Genomic DNA, 20,860 nt, shown 5'->3' with positions numbered 1-20,860 from the left:
GTACGTGAAGCACACACGCACACACATTGTCTCAGTCTGTCTGCTACTGCTCCTCTTGTCCTGGTGTGTTCGTTACTTGACTTTCTCTGTGTGTGTGTCTCAGGGTGTACTTGTGTGTTCACAAAGTTAACTTCATGCCAACTGATGATAACTGAATTACTACATGCACCAAGCTCCAGTAGTCTAGCCCAGCTCCAGCATGCTAAGCCAACCCCAGAGGAGTCAGTGGCTGAGCGGTTAGGGAAACAGGCTATTAATCAGAAGGTTGCCGGTTCGATTCCAGGCCGTGCGAATGACGTTGTGTCCTTGGGCAAGCACTTCACCCTACTTGCCTCAGGGGGAATGTCCCTGTACTTACTGTAAGTCGCTCTGGATAAGAGCGTCTGCTAAATGACTAAATGTAACCCCAGCATTGTAGCCCAGACCCAGTGAAGCCGTGCCCCTGTGTGTCACGCTGTGCAGTAACGTAGGTGTGCTGGGCACCCCGTGGTGCCAGGCTTGTCAGGACAGAGCTGGGAGTGGGGAGCGTGGTCCCGGGGGAGCCCAGCCAATCACCTCGCAGCACGGATAACCGTCTGACGAGTCCAGCTTGCTCTTCACTTGACTCCGAAGCCGAATGCGTTCATACTGTTTTTTTGTTTTAGTTTTTTTCTTACATTTACATTTAGTCATTTAGCAGACGCTCTTATCCAGAGCGACTTACAGTAAGTACAGGGAAATTCCCCCGAGGCAAGTAGGGTGCCTTGCCAAGGACACAACGTCATTTTGCACGGCCAGGAATCAAACCGGCAACCTTCTGACTAATAGTCCAACTCCCTAACCGCTCAGCCATCTGACGCCCTTTTATTGAAAATAACACTTTCCTCCCTCTCCTCTCTCTCTCTCTCTCTCTCTCTCTCTCTCTCTCTCTCTCTCTCTCTCTCTCTCTCTCTCTCTCTCTCTCTCTCTCCTTTTTGCCCTCTCAATCCTCCTCCGTTTGCCCTCTCTTACCCCCCCCTCTCTCTCCCTTCACTTCCTCTCTCTCAGTGCTCTCCATGAGTCATTAAACCAGAACTTCCTGTTGGTCATCAGTCATGGCGAGGCCCAGAGAGAATACAACCTGAACTTCCCTGGGAGCAGGACTATACAGGAGGTACCGTCATCTAGAGATGTACAATTCATCCATTTTAATCCCGATTTTGGCTTCCCACGATCAAATTCGCTTGATGGAGTGATATTTAAAATGCGTCATTCGGTTTTTTTGCTTCCTAAAATATATATACACAATGGAAAATGGAAAATAGTGCCCTGTTGAATTTTCGCTACATTTCTTTTCTGTTTTATTTTTTTTATTTGCATTTATTCTTTAAGGAGATGCACTGAATTTCATCAGTGTCTTCAGTCGCACATGAAAGAAACACCTTTCCTTATTACAGTCGCTGTGCGTTTGTTCATCTATGGCGGTAGAGGCGTAGTTCCTCTACAGTACGTTCATATCCTGATGTGTGCAGACTCGAAGGTTCTACAGGATGAACCCAGCTCCTCCCCTTTCCTGTGATCACCTGAGAGGCCGTCTTATTTCCTGACCCACAGCAGCGCTGCAGGAGGGGGAACTCACTGGTCATGCAGCACTGCAGGAGGGGGAACTCGCTGGTCATGCAGCGCAGTGAGGGATCACGCTCTGTCCTAACAGAACTACAGCTCTCACACGGCCAGCGCACACACACACACACACAGAGAAAAATGTAACCTTATTTGTCTCCACACTGGTCTTCTCCTCCCTCTCTCCTACCAGACAGATGGTTTTGACGAGCACCCTACTGTGAACTTAAGTGTTTCGGTTGGGATTGCAAACATGGGGACGAGGGGGGTGGTGGGGCGGGGTGGCGTGGGGCAGCACAGTAGAGGGGACAAAGCAGATTCAAACAGGCACTCAGTGTTTCAACACATGCTGGTCTTTAGGCATCTTGTGCCCCCCCATAGAGGACACAGGGCCTTGCATCTTTACCCCTCCTCACCCCCCCTCCTCACCTCTGTTGGGCTGACCCAGCTCCTCCTTTGTCTTAAGCTGAGTGCAGGGTCTGGGGTCCTGTGCAGTGTCCGGGGCCTTGCCTGTGCAGTGTCCGGGGCCCTGCCTGTGCAGTGTCCGGGGCCCTGCCTGTGCAGTGTCCGGGGCCCTGCCTGTGCAGTGTCCGGGGCCCTGCCTGTGCAGTGTCCGGGCCCTGTGCCTGTGCAGTGTCCGGGGCCCTGTGCCTGTGCAGTGTCCGGGCCCTGTGCCTGTGCAGTGTCCGGGCCCTGTGCCTGTGCAGTGTCCGGGCCCTGTGCCTGTGCAATGTCCGGGCCCTGTGCCTGTGCAGTGTCCGGGCCCTGTGCCTGTGCAGTGTCCGGGCCCTGTGCCTGTGCATATCAATGGAAGCAAAGCCCGGTCCTGTTCTTTGACTTTGCCAAAGGCTTTGGCTTTGCCTTGTGGCTCCCAAGGAACGGCTCATCCACCACTCTCTCTGTCTGTCTCTCTGTCTCTCTCTCTCTGTCTCTCTGTCTCTCTCTGTGTCTCTCTGTCTCTCTCTCTGTCTCTCTGTCTCTCTCTGTGTCTCTCTGTCTCTCTATGTTTCTCTCTGGACCCTCTTTGCTTTCCCTGGGGCTTAGGGCCCTGGTCTCTGATTGGCATTCCCACCCTGGCCTGGATGGTGGGGTTGGGGTGCGGGGGGGTGCGGGTGGGGGGGGGTGGGGGCGCTACGAGGCCCATAGCTGGCTAAGCTGCAGAGCAAATGTTTGCCAGGAAAGTGGTATGTAGAAAGGGTCCTGGGCGCTGGGTGCTGGGCGCTCCGTGACCAGACGAACCGTCCCAGGGATTTCTCCCCGTGCCCCCTGAAAACCCCCTTTTCTCTCCCCCTAGCCTGCAGCCGGGGAGCCCCCCCCAACGCAACACAACAGAGAAGAAAGAGGGGAGGGAGGGAGGGAGGGAAGGAAACACAGGAGGGAGGGAAACACAGGAGGGAGGGAGAGAGGGAGGGAGGGAGGGAAACAGGAGGGAGGGAGAGAGGGAGGGAGGGAAACACAGGAGGGAGGGAGGGAAACACAGGAGGGAGGGAGGGAAACACAGGAGGGAGGGAGAGGGAGGGAGGGAGAGAGGGAGGGAGGGAGGTTGTGGATGAAAGACACCTGGTCCCTAGTGGAGAGCTTGTGACTGTTTAACAGCAACCTTTTTTTCTTCTGATTTGCCTCCAGCCAGGGATTACTAGCACTTGGCATTTGAAGTGATTGGATCATTAATGTTGCTGTGAGTGTAGCTGTGCAGGCAGCTTGTGTTGTGCTGGGACAGTGTATCTGTGCAGGCAGCTTGTGTTGCGCTGGGGCAGTGTACTGTAGCTGCAGAGCAGGCTACGCCAGGCTAGCAGCGGTCTGATGGGAGACCTCAGCCCTTGTTATGTAGGTTTATATGCAATTCAAATAACCAAGGCCCTAACTTAAACTTTATGTTTTGTAATGGTTCCAAAAAGAGTGCACATTTACACAAGGCTGCGAGATTGTTGTGTAGTCAGTGAGTGAAGGTGCAGTTGTCTGCCAGCCAGACAGGGGGCAGCATTAGACAGGTCTGCTATGTAAACAACTGTGCCAGCCTGGCCAGCAGCTCTTGGGTCGCTCCCTCCTGGGTGACTGGAGGGTAGGCCTCTAGCCTGCTCCTCTCTGCTCCACATACGAGCCTGTCTGTCTCTCCTAGAAGGGCCCTTTTAGCCTGTCTGTCTCTCCTAGAAGGGCCCTTTTAGCCTGTCTGTCTCTCCTAGAAAGGGCCCTTTTAGCCTGTCTGTCTCTCCTAGAAGGGCCCTTTTAGCCTGTCTGTCTCTCCTAGAAAGGGCCCTTTTAGCCTGTCTGTCTCTCCTAGAAGGGCCCTTTTAGCCTGTTGGTCTCCTAGAGATGGAGGTGTCCTCCTGTCTCCCTGGTGGAGAGTTGGTCCTACTGCCTGTCTGTCTCTCTTGGTGGAGAGGTGGTCCTGCTGCCTGTCTGTCTCCCTGGTGGAGAGTTGGTCCTAATGCCTGTCTGTCTCTCTTGGTGGAGAGGTGGTCCTGCTGCCTGTCTGTCTCCCTGGTGGAGAGTTGGTCCTGCTGCCTGTCTGTCTCCCTGGTGGAGAGTTGGTCCTACTGCCTGTCTGTCTCTCTTGGTGGAGAGGTGGTCCTGCTGCCTGTCTGTCTCCCTGGTGGAGAGTTGGTCCTGCTGCCTGTCTGTCTCTCTTGGTGGAGAGGTGGTCCTGCTGCCTGTCTGTCTCCCTGGTGGAGAGTTGGTCCTACTGCCTGTCTGTCTCCCTGGTGGAGAGTTGGTCCTACTGCCTGTCTGTCTCCCTGGTGGAGAGTTGGTCCTACTGCCTGTCTGTCTTTCTGGTGGAGAGGTTTATTGTTTCTCTGCGGTTGCTTTAACCTACCTCAGCTGGCCTGCCAGTGTTTACACCTCCCTGGCTGCCTCCCTGCCCCCCCTCCCTCCTCTCCTGGCTGCCTCACTGCCCCCCCCTCCCTCCTCCCTGGCTGCCTCCCTGCCCCCCCCTCCCTCCTCTCCTGGCTGCCTCACAGGCAGAGGAGAAATCCCTGTAGCCTCCCTGGTCAAACACAGATATTACACTCTGCAATAACACTGGTCGCCCAGCCTGACCCCGGGCCCCCCTGGCCCCCGGGCCCCCCTGGCCCCCGGGCCCCCCTGACAGGCACCAGGCATCTCGGTGCGGTGAGAGGGGAAGAGAGGGAGGCAGGCAGACAGACTTGGGGTTTGAGTATGGTTAGGTGACCCCATGTGAGACACTGCCAGGGGATAGAACAGCATTATGAAAACAACATGCTCTTGATTACCATACACACACTCCCATGCAGACGCACACACACACACAGTCACACACACACACAGGCGCATACACACACACACACACACACACAGGCACATACACGCACACACACACAGGCACATACACACAGGCACACACGGTTACTGAACCAAAGGATCAAAGTCCACGATGAAGTCCTCTTATCTCATGTATGTTCAAGTGAAACAGCAGTAGTCACATGTCCAGTGTTCCCAGCCCTCCATGCTGCTCACCTCCCCTGTCCTCTGACTGGGTTTGGACCCATCCCAACTCCTCCACCTGCATGGGTGGGTGGATGAGTCTCCCCTGTGGCCTCTGGACAGCACGCTGGGAGGGGGGGGGGGGGGGGGGGTCTGTCGTGTGTGTGTGTGTGTGTGTGTGTGTGTGTGGAGGGAGCTTTCCTCCACAAAGGCCAGTTTGCTCAGCATCAGTATCCTGCCCCGCGGCTACGCTCGCAGCATTCGGCCGGACTAATGCGCCCGAACTCGGCCGGCGCTCTCGGCCGGCGCCTGTGCTTTGATCACAGCCGTCCAGCGCTCATTGGACCTGGCGTTGGAGCTTTGAAGCGGCGAGGGCCGGCGTTCGGGCGGGCGGGCGTTGGAGAGCTGGCGGGCGATGGCTCGCCTGCGAACAGTTTAAAAACAGTCAGGGGAATGTTATTAAGTGCAGATACACCGCATGAATGGGAAAAGAGAAATACTGAAATACTGTTCATTTGAGAGCGCGAGGCCAGCGGTGCTGGTGTTAGGACAGGCATCCAAGGAATGTCCACAACACCACCGTCTGAGCCCACACTGCTTTAGTCTACCCCTCCTTCTCTCATTCTTTTCTCTCTCTTTTGGTTTCTCGCTCTCTTCCCCCTCCCTCTCTCCGTCCTTGTTATGGTCCTGGGGGGGCAGCGCAGAGGTCCGAGGAGGAGGAGAGGGAGCAGGAGGAGGAGAGGGGGGTTGGAGAGGGAGGAGGAGAGGGGGGTTGGAGAGGGAGGAGGAGGAGGAGGAGAGGGAGCAGGAGGAGGAGAGGGGGGTTGGAGAGGGAGGAGGAGGAGAGGGGGGTTGGAGGCTGCAGTTATGTCAGCCATGTTGGCTCTACGTGGTTAATGCAGACCTACTATTGGATGTGTTTGTTGTACACTTGTAATCATCTGGAAACTTTCAGATAGGATCAATCAGTCAAAATGTTCTTCATTTTTGTTTGTTTTTTATTTTTAGTAGAGTGAACCTGAAGTAATAATGTTAATGTATTACCAGGTGTGTGTGGAAAAAAAAGGTTGTTTTTTGGTTTTAGCACTTGTGACTACTTGTCCAAACAAGGAGACTGAAACGTACTGAAAGGATCATCTGAGGTACATGTGTCCTGAAAGGACGTCTGATGGCCAGTATCTTGTATGACTGCTGTTCTGTGTCCCTGCAGGTGAAGAGGAACGTTTCCGACCTGACCAACATCCCTGTCAGACACCAACAGTGGGAGGGCTGGCCCGCCTCCTCATCAGACGACTCGGTAAACAACCACACACCGCCCAAACACAACCACACACCGCCCAAACACAACCACACACCGCCCAAACACAACCACACACCGCCCAAACACAACCACACACCGCCCAAACACAACCACACACCGCCCAAACACAACCACACACCGCCCAAACACAACCACACACCGCCCAAACACAACCACACACCGCCCAAACACAACCACACACCGCCCAAACACAACCACACACCGCCCAAACACAACCACACACCGCCCAAACACAACCACACACCGCCCAAACACAACCACACACCGCCCAAACACAACCACACACCGCCCAAACACAACCACACACCGCCCAAACACAACCACACACCGCCCAAACACAACCACACACCGCCCAAACACAACCACACACCGCCCAAACACAACCACACACCGCCCAAACACAACCACACACCGCCCAAACACAACCACACACCGCCCAAACACAACCACACACCGCCCGCCCAAACACAACCACACACCGCCCGCCCAAACACAACCACACACCGCCCGCCCAAACACAACCACACACCGCCCGCCCAAACACAACCACACACCGCCCGCCCAAACACAACCACACACCGCCCGCCCAAACACAACCACACACCGCCCGCCCAAACACAACCACACACCGCCCGCCCAAACACAACCAAGGCCCTTTCAACGCTGATCCAACCCAGCCATGTTCCGACACATCATTCTAAGCCCAACTCTTAGCTTGAAGAATCTTAAAAGCCCCTAACTCTCCTGCAAAACATTGCCAGTCCCATCAGACATAAACAGTCGATTGTGGTCCGGGCTGCAACCATCTGCCGGCCAGTTTGAGAGTAAGATGTTGAAACAAATTAAGATGTCAAAGAGGGCTTCCCCTGTGTCCTTGTATCTGTGGACATTAAAGCTCACATCATTGAGTGCTCCTGACCCCTGCTGGCTGGAGGTCACGGCTCTTTCAGCCTCGACCTCAGTCAGACCGCTCGGAGAGCAGCTTCACTCACGGGCCCCGATGAAACTCTGACCCTCTGCCCCTCCCCCCTGCCCCTCCCCTCTCCCTCTCCTCTTTGACACCATATGTGTGCCCATTCTAATCATTTGGATTGGAAGTTTTTTTTATGCAACTGCGGGCTGTTGGGAGTACGTACTTGTTAGCACGAGACTCAGCGAGGCGATGCCTTGTTAGCGCTGAGGAGAAACATTTTCGTTTTGGAAAAGGTTGTTTCCGTGCGTGTGTTGTGTAGCTTGTGTTGTCCCTGCATCGCTGTCCTGGCCCGCTGCCAGAGATCTGACAGAATACAAAGTGTCTCTTCCTCATGTGGCTGGACAGGCTGCTGTGGTCAGTAAATGACTACGCTGTTTGTTTTGTATCCAACTTGGTTTGTGTCCCTTTTAAACGCTCCCGTCATCAATGGAGACCACACCACCTGCACCTGGTTGTTTTTGATGGTTTCAACTCAAAGCCGAAAGCTTTTAAGATTTGTTTTGGTTGTTCACTTTGTAGATGTCAAATAATACATTTGCAAGCGTATGTAACTTGTCCCTGAAAGAGGGAGGACAAAGCCTCCGTTTCCTCTTCTGTTCTCTGTCTGCTTTGTTTGAACCTTTCAGCCCAGAGCAGCACGGTATAGTGGTTCACCCTCCTCTGAGAACCTTCCATACACCTCACAGACACACTGACCTGCTACAGACCTGCTACAGACCTGCTACAGACATACAGACCTTCCATACACCTCACAGACACACTGACCTGCTACAGACCTGCTACAGACCTGCTACAGACATACAGACCTTCCATACACCTCACAGACACACTGACCTGCTACAGACCTGCTACAGACCTGCTACAGACATACAGACCTTCCATACACCTCACAGACACACTGACCTGCTACAGACCTGCTACAGACATACAGACCTTCCATACACCTCACAGACACACTGACCTGCTACAGACCTGCTACAGACCTGCTACAGACATACAGAGACCTGCTACAGACATACAGACCTTCCATACACCTCACAGACACACTGACCTGCTACAGACCTGCTACAGACCTGCTACAGACATACAGACCTTCCATACACCTCACAGACACACTGACCTGCTACAGACCTGCTACAGACCTGCTACAGACATACAGACCTTCCATACACCTCACAGACACACTGACCTGCTACAGACCTGCTACAGACATACAGACCTTCCATACACCTCACAGACACACTGACCTGCTACAGACCTGCTACAGACATACAGACCTTCCATACACCTCACAGACACACTGACCTGCTCAGACATACAGACCTTCCATTACACCTCACAGACACACTGACCTGCTCTACAGACCTGCTACAGACATACAGACCTTCCATACACCTCACAGACACACTGACCTGCTACAGACCTGCTACAGACATACAGACCTTCCATACACCTCACAGACACACTGACCTGCTACAGACCTGCTACAGACATACAGACCTTCCATACACCTCACAGACACACTGACCTGCTCAGACATACAGACCTTCCATACACCTCACAGACACACTGACCTGCTACAGACCTGCTACAGACATACAGACCTTCCATACAACTCACAGACACACTGACCTGCTACAGACCTGCTACAGACATACAGACCTTCCATACACCTCACAGACACACTGACCTGCTACAGACCTGCTACAGACATACAGACCTTCCATACACCTCACAGACACACTGACCTGACTGCTACAGCAGACCTCGACTCACTGACCTGCTACAGACATACAGACCTTCTATACACCTCACAGACACACTGACCTGCTACAGACATACAGACCTTCCATACACCTCACAGACACACTGACCTGCCTACAGACATACAGACCTTCTATACACCTCACAGACACACTGACCTGCTACAGACATACAGACCTTCTATACACCTCACAGACACACTGACCTGCTACAGACATACAGACCTTCTATCACCTCACAGACACACAGACCTGCTACAGACATACAGACCTTCTTATACACCTCACAGACACACTGACCTGCTACAGACATACAGACCTTCTATACACCTCACAGACACACAGACCTGCTACAGACATACAGACCTTCTGTACACCTCCTACAGACCTGCTACAAACCTCATACAGATATACTGACCTCCCACAGACATGCAGACCTCATGCAGACCTCCTGAAGACACACAGACCTTCGTTTCGGATCGCCCAGTTCGCTTCCCCAATGTTGTGTGTCGGGTGAGCTAAATAAAGCGCGCCTCATGTTTGTGAAATCAGCCAGGCAGGCGGTCTCCCCCTGGGTCAGAAGGGCCCGCGCCTCACATCCCCTCTTCAGCCAGGCAGGCGGTCTCCCCCTGGGTCAGAAGGGCCCGCGCCTCACATCCCCTCTTCTAGCCCCCAGCTCAAGCTGTTAATATCATATTATGCATCCATTTATCCCGCTAGTCCTATTCAGATTAAGGGATCTCTGATGTGGATGAGCAGGAATATGATGAGGCTGAGGAGATCCGGGCTAGATCATGGAGCAGGGCAGCCTTCCAGACCCCCACACCCCCGCTAGGTGTTCAGGCCCAGCTGCATGCATGATTCCTGAGGAGGAGATATTAAAAGTGTAATAATGGCTCTCCTCTGGCCCCCAATGCTTATTGAATCTCCTGAGGGTGTGTGTGTGTGTGTTGGTATTAACATGGTGAATAACTGGAGGAGCACTCAAAGGAAGGGAAGAGAAATGGCTGATTTCCTGGTTGATTGGCGTGTGTGTGTGTGTGTATTAGTATTAACTATAGTGGATAACTGGTGGGGTAACTGGATAGATATTGAAAGTAAGGAAAGAAAGAAAGATGGCTGACAATCATCCTTTTATTCCAGATCTACTCCTCCCCCTCCTCCCCCTCCCTCCCCCTCCTCCCCACTGTATAGCAGCAGCAGTACTCTGGAACTCCAGTCAGGTTCACAGGCCCAGCTAGACACCGCACTGCTGGCAAACCAATTACCATCCCCTGGCCGTCACACTGAGGTTGAAAGATTCACTTTTCACATCCAGGTCGGGATCATTCCAGAGCGCAGCTAAATATAGCTAATTGATTCACTTCCTCGGGCTCACTGTCGTACGTCTGTGCTGCTCTGGAAGTTCGAGGGTCGGTTGGCCCTTCCCTCTGCAGTGGTCAGTAGGAGCCCACGTACGTGTCGGGGAGCGAGATGTTTGTTTTGCTACGGTACGACGTCATCGCCCTTCTTGAGTTTCCATAGTGAGTTTCACACACTGCAAGCTGAAACAGGAGAGGCAGCTGGATGCGCTGGTGATGTTCTAGGTCAGAGGAACACACTCTGGTGTTGTTCAGGTGTGCTGAGTGAGGCGAAGGACTAGTTTCAATTGTTCAGAAGCGGGTTCTGTGTCGGGGGGGGAAGGAGAGTGTTGTTGGAGGGGCTGGGGGGGCAGGGGGGCGGGAGGCAGGGGGGCAGGGAGGGCATGGGGGGGCAGGGGGGGCGGGAGGGCTGGGAGAACAGGGGGGGCTGGGAGGGCAGGGGTGCTAGCACCGCTATCTCTCACACTTTCTCCTCTCTCTCTCTCATATACTCACACTCTCTCTTTGTTTTTCCTGGGTCTCTCGCCCTCTCCACTCTCCTCCCTCGCTAACAGCTTTGATTGGCAGCTTTCTCCTCCTACACACCTGCATGAGTGATTGACAGGCGGTACATCCTTATTAGACACCCCCCTCCTCCTCCCTCCCCTCAGCCCTCCCAGTAATTGCTGACATTTATCCAGTGTTTCATGGTGTTTGCTAATGTATTAATGCTGCCGCTCTCTGAGGGGCTCTGGCCTCGGACTCCCCGCCTCCTTAATGGAACTTTCCACCTGACGGGCCCCGCCGTGGCTTATTGGGGCCTGCCGGTTGCCGTAGCGACAGAGCTCAGCGATAATCTGGCACAGAGCCCCCCTGTGTGATTGCTGCCTTCAGGTGACATTCAGTACAGGGAGCTGTGTGTGTCTCTCTCTCTCTCTCTCTCTCTCTCTCTCTCTCTCTCTCTCTCTCTCTCTCTCTCTCTCTCTCTCTCTCTGTCTCTCTCTCTGTCTCTCTCTCTGTCTCTCTCTCTGTCTCTCTCTCTGTCTCTCTCTCTCTCTCTCTCTCTCTCTCTCTCTCTCTCTCTCTCTCTCTCTGTCTCTCTCTCTCTCTCTCTCTCTCTCTCTCTCTCTCTCTCTCTCTCTCTCTCTCTGTCTCTCTCTCTGTCTCTCTCTCTGTCTCTCTCTCTGTCTCTCTCTCTCTCTCTCTCTCTCTCTGTCTCTCTCTCTGTCTCTCTCTCTGTCTCTCTCTCTGTCTCTCTCTCTCTCTCTCTCTCTCTCTCTCTCTCTGTCTCTCTCTCTCTCTCTCTCTCTCTCTCTCTCTGTCTCTCTCTCTGTCTGTCTCTCTGTCTCTCTCTCTCTCTGTCTCTCTGTCTCTCTCTCTGTCTCTCTCTCTCTCTCTCTGTCTCTCTCTCTGTCTCTCTCTCTCGGTGTCTGTCTCTGTAAATAACTCACAGGGCTCTAATAGGAAGTGTTGTCCATCTGTAGCACAGCAGGCCTAGAACACCTGCTGTTGTGCAACTGATGACGCGCACACACACACACACACACACACACCAACACACGATTCATACACAAACACACACACACACACACACCAACACACGATTCATACACAAACACACAACACACACACACCAACACACGATTCATACACAAACACACAACACACACACACCAACACACGATTCATACACAAACACACACACACACACACACCAACACACGATTCATACACAAACACACACACACACACACACCAACACACGATTCATACACAAACACACACACACACACACACACACACCAACACACGATTCATACACAAACACACAACACACACACACACACACCAACACACGATTCATACACAAACACACAACACACACACACCAACACACGATTCATACACAAACACACACACACACACACACACACACCAACACACGATTCATACACAAACACACAACACACACACACACACCAACACACGATTCATACACAAACACACAACACACACACACCAACACACGATTCATACACAAACACACAACACACACACACACACACACCAACACACGATTCATACACAAACACACAACACACACCAACACACACACACCAACACACGATTCATACACAAACACACAACACACACACACACCAACACACGATTCATACACAAACACACACACACACACACACCAACACACGATTCATACACAAACACACAACACACACACACCAACACACGATTCATACACAAACACACAACACACACACACCAACACACGATTCATACACAAACACACAACACACACACACCAACACACGATTCATACACAAACACACAACACACACACACACCAACACACGATTCATACACAAACACACAACACACACACACCAACAACTCTCTGGCTTGCCTTTTTGAACCATGCACACACAAGTCAGATGCTGACACACACACACACACACACACACACTGCCTCTGTGCACGACCTCAGATCCTAATCAGGAGTGACATATCTCCTACTGCCTCCGAGGAATCTGAAAAGAGAGAGAATCAACAGGTGTTTAGGGTGGGTCTCCCTCCCCTTCTCTATCTCTCGCTCTTTCTTCTCTCGGTCCTCTCCTCCTCCCCTCTGTCTTTATTTTCTCCGAGCTCTGTTGTCCCCCTCTCTCTTCTCCTCATCAAAGAGCAGCAGCACAAGGTGGCTGGGAGGCCATGGCTGCCGTCAGTGCAGCTGTCAGCAGTAATTATCTCACACTCACAGCCAGAGACCTAATCCAAACACTGCCCCGCACCAGCGCAGGGAAAAGAGAAAAAAACCAAACACAGAGAGGATGAAGGGAGAGAGAGAGAGGAAGAAAGAGAGAGAAACTGAGGAATGGGAGTGTGGAGAGAGAGAGAGAGAGAGAGAGAGAGGGAGAGAGGTGGGTTAGAGAGGGAGAGAGAGGAGGAGGGGTGGGTTAGAGAGGGAGAGAGAGGAGGAGGGGTGGGTTAGAGAGGGAAAGGGAGAGAATTCTTTCTCTCTGTCGGCCCTGGTGCTTAGAGCTTCAATGCAAGTGTTAATTAAAATAATCTAAAAAAGAGGAGCTAGTTCTTTTGTGTGGGGCTGGAGGGGAGGGTCGTGGGGGGGGGGGTTGACCCCTCTCCTCTGCCCCGCGGCAAGGCTCCTTCTCCCAACACCTCCCTGCCTCTTTACCCCACTGCTGACTGTGCTCCCACACCATAATACCACAATTTTACTATACCACTGTAGTGCCCCTCATCCAAACAGATTGTTAGGCTATAACTACCACACAACTACCAAATTACCTCCCAGTACCACACACTACTGAGCAAACACACAGTACTAGACTCTACCAAACTACCTCCCAGTACCACACACTACTGAGCAAACACACAGTACTAGACTCTACCAAACTACCTCCCAGAACCACACACTACTGAGCAAACACACAGTACTAGACTCTACCAAACTACCTCCCAGTACCACACACTACTGAGCAAGCACACAATACTAGACTCTACCAAACTACCTCCCAGTACTGCACTACAACATGTTATGGGCCAACATGGTTCCTCTACAACTCTGCTGCTGCTATGAAACCCCTTTACCCCTCTACCTGTTACTCTGTGACTGCGATACTGCTACTGTTACCACCCCACCACACTGTTACCACACCCCTCCAACACACTGTTACCACCCCAACACACTGTTACCACACCCCTCCAACACACTGTTACCACACCCCTCCAACACACTGTTACCACACCCCTCCACCACACTGTTACCACACCCCTCCAACACACTGTTACCACCCCAACACACTGTTACCACACCCCTCCAACACACTGTTACCACACCCCTCCAACACACTGTTACCACACCCCTCCAACACACTGTTACCACACCCCTCCAACACACTGTTACCACCCCAACACACTGTTACCACACCCCTCCAACACACTGTTACCACACCCCTCCAACACACTGTTACCACCACTTCACTACTCCACCACCCATCAACCAAACTACGGGTGATCAACTATTTGATTTAGTCCACAATAATTATTTGTTCTGGTGGGTTCTATTTGGCTGTTTTGACTGACCCACTGAGCATTTTTAGATTTTGAATTCTCTAATGGAAGGGGAGGAGAGAGTCTCTTAAACATATTTCCTGTCGCCCCCCTCTCATCCTCTCTCTTCGTTCCGCCCGACCCCTCAAGGCCCCCATTGACAGGGGAAGCCGTCAACTTTATTTATACACTTGTTAGGCCCCCAGAGGAAAACCCTCTCATTGTCCAGGAGAGCTGAAGGTCCTCACAGCCCCGGGCGTTAGGCCCGGCACGTTTCATTACCACTCCATCAGAAAGCCTCTGCCATTACCACAGACATTTTCCGATACGTCCATCCGGCAGACGATCTCTGGTGGGAAAAGGCCAACTGTGACATTTTAAATAGGATTTGGGGGAAAAATGGGATTTAATAGGTCTCCTTCCATTTATTTATTTTTCATTTTAGTGTCAGCTAGTCTTTGTTATAATATAGATGAGTTCATCTAGCAGGTGTTTCATCTGAAGTGAAAGGTCGGGGGGTCTCGATCCTGCATCCTCTTGATCTGCACTCAAATGCTCTAACCACTGAACTGCACCCATCCCCTCTATATATTCTAAGTTTCCCATTCGCCACTGTTTCAGGGGCAAGTTCTCACCCACTCATTCTAGGGCTGTAAATGAACCCCCTCCCTCCCCCACCACCACCTTTTTAAAATTCCACAAAAATCCTCCTTGAATAAAAAGGATCAACTCGTGACGAAATATGAAATGACACGCCGACACGCGAAAACCCCCCTCGGTGGGGATTTACAGCTGTGTGGGGTTCAGGGTTACAGGGAGTGACGGCCGGGCAATCCAGCTAAGTGTTTCTTCCCTGGTGTCCCCGGCCTCGGCTCTGCTCCCAGAGAAGATTACCAGGACTGGGACACTAGAAACTCTCCTGTGCCTGTGTGGCCTGACGTAGCGGGAACTCCGCGTGGGAATGGCCTGGCCCCCAGGGGGGGGGGGTCAGTCCCGTGACCCGCCGGACGACCTGGACCACGTGTCCCTGTCTGGGGCCGGGGTGGACCGGTCAGAGGCGCTGGTCGTGGTCAGAGGAACAGACTCAGAGATGGTTGGCGATGACAACAGCGCATTTTCCAAAGCATTTTCCAAGCTTCCCCTGGAACTCGGAAAGTTCCAGAAAGGGGTAAAACGCTGTTGGGTTCTCTGGAAGCCGCTGTAGCCGTCGGGCGCGGAAGTGATCAGATAGGAGCCAGGCGTGATGAGAGAGCGAGGACGGAGCGAGCTGTCCTGCTCGGGTCCTGACTGGGGGACGGAGCGAGCTGTCCTGCTCGGGTCCTGACTGGGGGACGGAGCGAGCTGTCCTGCTCGGGTCCTGACTGGGGGACGGAGCGAGCTGTCCTGCTCGGGTCCTGACTGGGGGACGGAGCGAGCTGTCCTGCTCGGGTCCTGACTGGGGGACGGAGCGAGCTGTCCTGCTCGGGTCCTGACTGGGGGACGGAGCGAGCTGTCCTGCTCGGGTCCTGACTGGGGGACGGAGCAGGATATTACTCATCAGGCCTGGTTTGTCTGAGGAAGACAGACTGTTGTTCCTGCCTTCACCTCCTAAATTACCCAGTTAATGGGAATTTGAAACCCAATGCTCAACATAGCGGACACATCCTAATCTCTTTGGGCTTTCTCTCAGCACCCGATGCAGATTAAAGCACTTTGATTGGAGATTAATCTACAAACAAGACTATATGCCTTTTAGTCCAACAATTGGCTTATTCTGAGTGTGTTAAACCAGCCTTATAACTAACACCAAGCAGCCTATTGTGATTGTGCGACACTGTGTGTTGTCGCTTTGTTCTGTGTCAGTAGTCAGTGTGTCGGACAAGCCTGAGTGGCTGCTGTGTTCGTGGCCATAGAGGGCTAGGCTAGCATGAAGAATCCCCCTCGGAGAGGAGAGGGAGAGAGAAAGCTCTGACGCTCTCTGGGCCTTTCAGGCTCTGTTGCCGTTGGGTGTAATCGGCCTCCGATTCAACAGCCAGCAGCTGGTCTTAGTGGGAGTCGGTTGCAGACAATAGGCCAGATTCCACATCCCCATCTCGCCCACCCCCGCCCTCACGCTGGAGGAACACCAGACCAGGGAGCTGTCCCGCTGCTCCCCACCCCGAGGTCTGGGGATGTTTCCAGGCTAACTAACCAGGCCACGCCCCTCCGCCAGAGCACATCTGGGGGGGTAGAGGTACCCCTCCCCCTGCTTCCTACCTGAGCTTCCTACTCTAGCCTCCTTCCCTAGCCCCTTAGCCTCCTATCCCTTGGGTCCTTTCTAGGATAGGTATAGGTACTGTATAACGAGTCCCTCTGGTCTGCTGTCGTTTCCAGCCTATTGTGCTCAAGATGCTGCCTATACCCTGTGTGTGTGTGTGTGTGTGTGTGTGTGTGTGCGTGCACTGACTAGACCCTCAGAATGGTTCTACTGAGTGACGTCATGTCTCCTGTCGAGTGACACTTCAGAGGATACAAGGAAGTTAGTGTTTGGATAGAAAGTGTATTCTGATGTGTTAATTGTAATGTGCGTGTGTGTGTGTCTAGATGACGCTAGCTGTGTCTGGGATCAGCTACCCCTGTCATCATCTGAGCGTCTGCCGGAGGTCCTCGCCAGCCACCACCCAGGAGCCCACAGAAGATGTAACACACACACACACACACTTTAATTTGATCCTCATGTGTTTGGAGCCACTGTAGCTGCCATTGTGTGACGACCCCCTCTCTCTCTCTCTCTCCAGTGTGTAGACGTCCATATGATCAGCGACAGCGAGGGCGACGACTTCGAGGACGCATCAGAGTTCGGCGTGGACGAATCAGAGATGTTCGGGATGGGCTCCTCCACCTGCCGAAAAACACCGATGAGTACGCTCTCGCTCACGCCGCTTCCTGTCATCGCTACGCTCGGCCTGCAAGCACTTAGCACTTCCTGTTTATTTCCTGGTTTGAGGAAGACTCGCTGCCTCAAAATCCAATCTGAGGGTTATCTTCAAAGCGCTATTTTTTCTAGTTGGTGTTGCCTTCAAGGAGGCGTTTAAAGGAATGAGTGGCCAGGTCCAGGAAGGCAGATTTCCTTGTGGTGTATCAGGTGTGGTAGCGTGTGTGTGTTGTGTTGACCTGTGTGTGTGTGTTTCCCTGCAGTGCCCGAGAACAGCGAGAACGAGGGCGATGCCTTACTGCACTTTACTGCCGAGTTTTCAACAAGGTGGGTTCAGCTTGGTGATGGTCTCATTTTAAAGGCAGGCTGTCATGGAGACGGAAGGTGTAACAAGGATTTTGTGTGTGTATGCATGTTCCCCTGTGTGTGTGTTCCTGTATGTGCTTGACTGTGTGTGCGTGTCTCCCAGGTATGGAGAATGCCATCCCGTTTTCTACATCGGATCACTGGAGGCAGCATCTCAAGAGGCCTTCTACGGCAAAGCCAGAGATGTAAGTATCTCCCTTACACTCCACACATACACACAGACTGGCCATTTGATATCATATCATAATCCCATCATTAGATTTTCCTCATGGCGACAGCTGTGTTTTATTTATAGACTTCCCATTTTCCCACTTTTGTCCTCTTAACGAGGGTTGTATCAACTGACAGCTTGTGAGGATCACCGTCTTATTAGGACGGGAGGACACTGCAAGATGTTCAGGGGGCTTTGGGGGAGGGGGGGGGGGGGAGGGAGGGGGGGAGGGGGAGCTTGCTTGGCTTCTTGCCTGTCTCCCGGAAGATCTCCCCCTTCTTCTCCTTGAGCCAGTGCAATATGGCTCCTCTCTGTGATGTCGCCTTGGCCCCCTGTGCTTCCACCACTAGTGCTGGCGGGGAATAGAATTTATTTTCTTTTCGCATTTTACTTCGACCACCCATGATGTCCAGTTGGCTGGGGGGGGGGGAGCCTGCACCCTGGGGAAACTTTCTGCGGGCCGCACAAGGTGGATCTAAATCAAGCGCCCCCTTGATAACTGAAGTTATGATGGAGTGACTCATATTTTTGGCCTGGAAATGTTTTTGGCTTTTGTCCATGTATCCTTTCATGGGACGGACAGACAAACGTCAACCCTCATCCATCCAGCTCTTCTCCCCCTCACCCCCCCCCCCCCCTCCGCTCCTGTGCCCCTGACTGCCTGTTCATTAAGTGGATATTGGAACGGTGAAGATTGCAGTGTGGGGAATAGGGGGGGGTGGGGGGGGTAGCTTAGAGAAATCTGTCTCACTCTCAAAGGCTCTGAAAGGCTAATCACTAAGTAAAACACTACATTTGATGAAGTGTTTCTGCACGGGAGGTGTGTGTGTGTGTGTGGTTATTGAGATACACTCAATCCAGCCTTAATGAAAATGCTTGTGGCCAGTGAGCCCTTGGAGGGATCAGTGGTTAGCCTGTCAGAGCAGACAGGGCAGCCTTCACCAGGCCCAGATCCCCCTTAAGCCCTCTCAAGACAGCGGCTAATCGCCCTAACCCCGCTCTGCGCTCTCATCTGCGCCCACACACAGACACACATCAAAATTCATAGCCTGGTCTGCTGGGGGGAAGAGGGTCATCATGCTCTCCAGAGTATCCTCTTAGAAACCTTACAGAGAGAGCCCTCTCCCCGCCACCCTCCCCGCCACCCTCCTCGCCACCCTCCTCGGCACCCGCCACCCTCCCGCCACTTCTCCCTCGTCTCTCGAGCGACGCTTCTCTTCCCGACGAGCCGTAGAGAGAGATCAGTTGTAGCTTTTCTCTGCTTCGGCCCCTCAGAGATCTGATGTGGAGTTTGAGGAAGCGCTTGGAACATGGCCTGCAGCAGGATGGACAGGAACAGGCCTCGGAGGGGAAGAGACTGGCTCAGGATAGAATAGATTGTAATTTATATTGACGCCTGTCAGCTGTTTATTGACTCTGCTTGGACGTAGTTGATCCGTAGTCTGTTTGCTCAGAATATCTCACTTCATTGCAGATTAAAGTCTTCCTATGAGTCCGTATGGACTGGTTAAACGACACCTGGAAAGAGACCTCAGGGTGCGGGGGCGGGGGGGGGGGGGACTTCATTTTAAAGTTTCTATTTATACAGAAATAATGTGTTTTCAATGGGCTCAGCCCCCATCAGGGAGAGCCTAGCTAGCATTGATCTGCCTGTGTTTCCCCAGTGTGTGAGGTCACTGGATCAACTATCTGAGCTGCTCATTTTGAAGTGTTTGTTTTCCTTCAGGCTGCTGGACATGGAGTGATCACTTTCTTTCACCCTGACCAGCTCCCCTGGTCTCCCTCACTGCAACCAGCGACATAATTAAAAACGTCCTCCTGCTCCACAACACATGGGCCACACCGCGCGTGAGCGAGGCCGTGTAGTGATGTCATGGGGAGCCCTAGAACAGAGAGGCAGACAGACAGAGAGGCAGACAGACAGAGAGGCAGACAGACAGAGAGGCAGACAGACAGAGAGGCAGACAGACAGAGAGGCAGACAGACAGAGAGGCAGACAGACAGAGAGGCAGACAGACAGAGAGGCAGACAGACAGAGAGGCAGACAGACAGAGAGGCAGACAGACAGAGAGGCAGACAGACAGAGAGGCAGACAGACAGAGAGGCAGACAGACAGAGAGGCAGACAGACAGAGAGGCAGACAGACAGAGAGGCAGACAGACAGAGAGGCAGACAGACAGAGGCAGACAGACAGAGAGGCAGACAGACAGAGAGGCAGACAGACAGAGAGGCAGACAGACAGAGAGGCAGACAGACAGAGAGGCAGACAGACAGAGAGGCAGACAGACAGAGAGGCAGACAGACAGAGAGGCAGACAGACAGAGAGGCAGACAGACAGAGAGGCAGACAGACAGAGAGGCAGACAGACAGAGAGGCAGACAGACAGAGAGGCAGACAGACAGAGAGGCAGACAGACAGAGAGGCAGACAGACAGAGAGGCAGACAGACAGAGAGGCAGACAGACAGAGAGGCAGACAGACAGAGAGGCAGACAGACAGAGAGGCAGACAGACAGAGAGGCAGACAGACAGAGAGGCAGACAGACAGAGAGGCAGACAGACAGAGAGGCAGACAGACAGAGAGGCAGACAGACAGAGAGGCAGACAGACAGAGAGGCAGACAGACAGAGAGGCAGAGAGACAGAGAGGCAGAGAGACAGAGAGGCAGACAGACAGAGAGGCAGACAGACAGAGAGGCAGGCAGACAGAGAGGCAGGCAGACAGAGAGGCAGGCAGACAGAGAGGCAGGCAGACAGAGAGGAAGGCAGACAGAGAGACAGACAGGAAGGCAGACAGAGAGACAGACAGGAAGGCAGACAGAGAGACAGACAGGAAGGCAGACAGAGAGACAGACAGGAAGGCAGACAGAGAGACAGACAGGAAGGCA

General features: G+C 53.0%; 1 protein-coding gene and 1 long non-coding RNA gene across 2 annotated transcripts in view; one reads left to right on the top strand and one right to left on the bottom strand.

The window, feature by feature from the left end:
* Positions 1-20,860, bottom strand: part of LOC134011319 (uncharacterized) — a 177,369-nt gene that overhangs the window by 94,766 nt on the left and 61,743 nt on the right. The window lies entirely within an intron of this gene.
* faf1 (Fas (TNFRSF6) associated factor 1) overlaps positions 1-20,860 on the top strand; it is a 56,579-nt gene that overhangs the window by 12,966 nt on the left and 22,753 nt on the right. The window contains exons 7-12 of the mRNA XM_062450902.1: positions 1,027-1,132; positions 6,236-6,322; positions 17,068-17,163; positions 17,262-17,385; positions 17,662-17,725; positions 17,868-17,949. Of these exons, the coding sequence (XP_062306886.1) occupies positions 1,027-1,132; positions 6,236-6,322; positions 17,068-17,163; positions 17,262-17,385; positions 17,662-17,725; positions 17,868-17,949 (559 nt within the window). The remainder of the gene's footprint in view (positions 1-1,026; positions 1,133-6,235; positions 6,323-17,067; positions 17,164-17,261; positions 17,386-17,661; positions 17,726-17,867; positions 17,950-20,860) is intronic.

Source organism: Osmerus eperlanus, chromosome 24 (assembly GCF_963692335.1).
Source record: "Osmerus eperlanus chromosome 24, fOsmEpe2.1, whole genome shotgun sequence".
In the NCBI taxonomy this organism is placed as follows: Eukaryota; Metazoa; Chordata; class Actinopteri; order Osmeriformes; family Osmeridae; genus Osmerus; species Osmerus eperlanus.
This window is presented reverse-complemented; position numbering and strand designations above follow the sequence as displayed.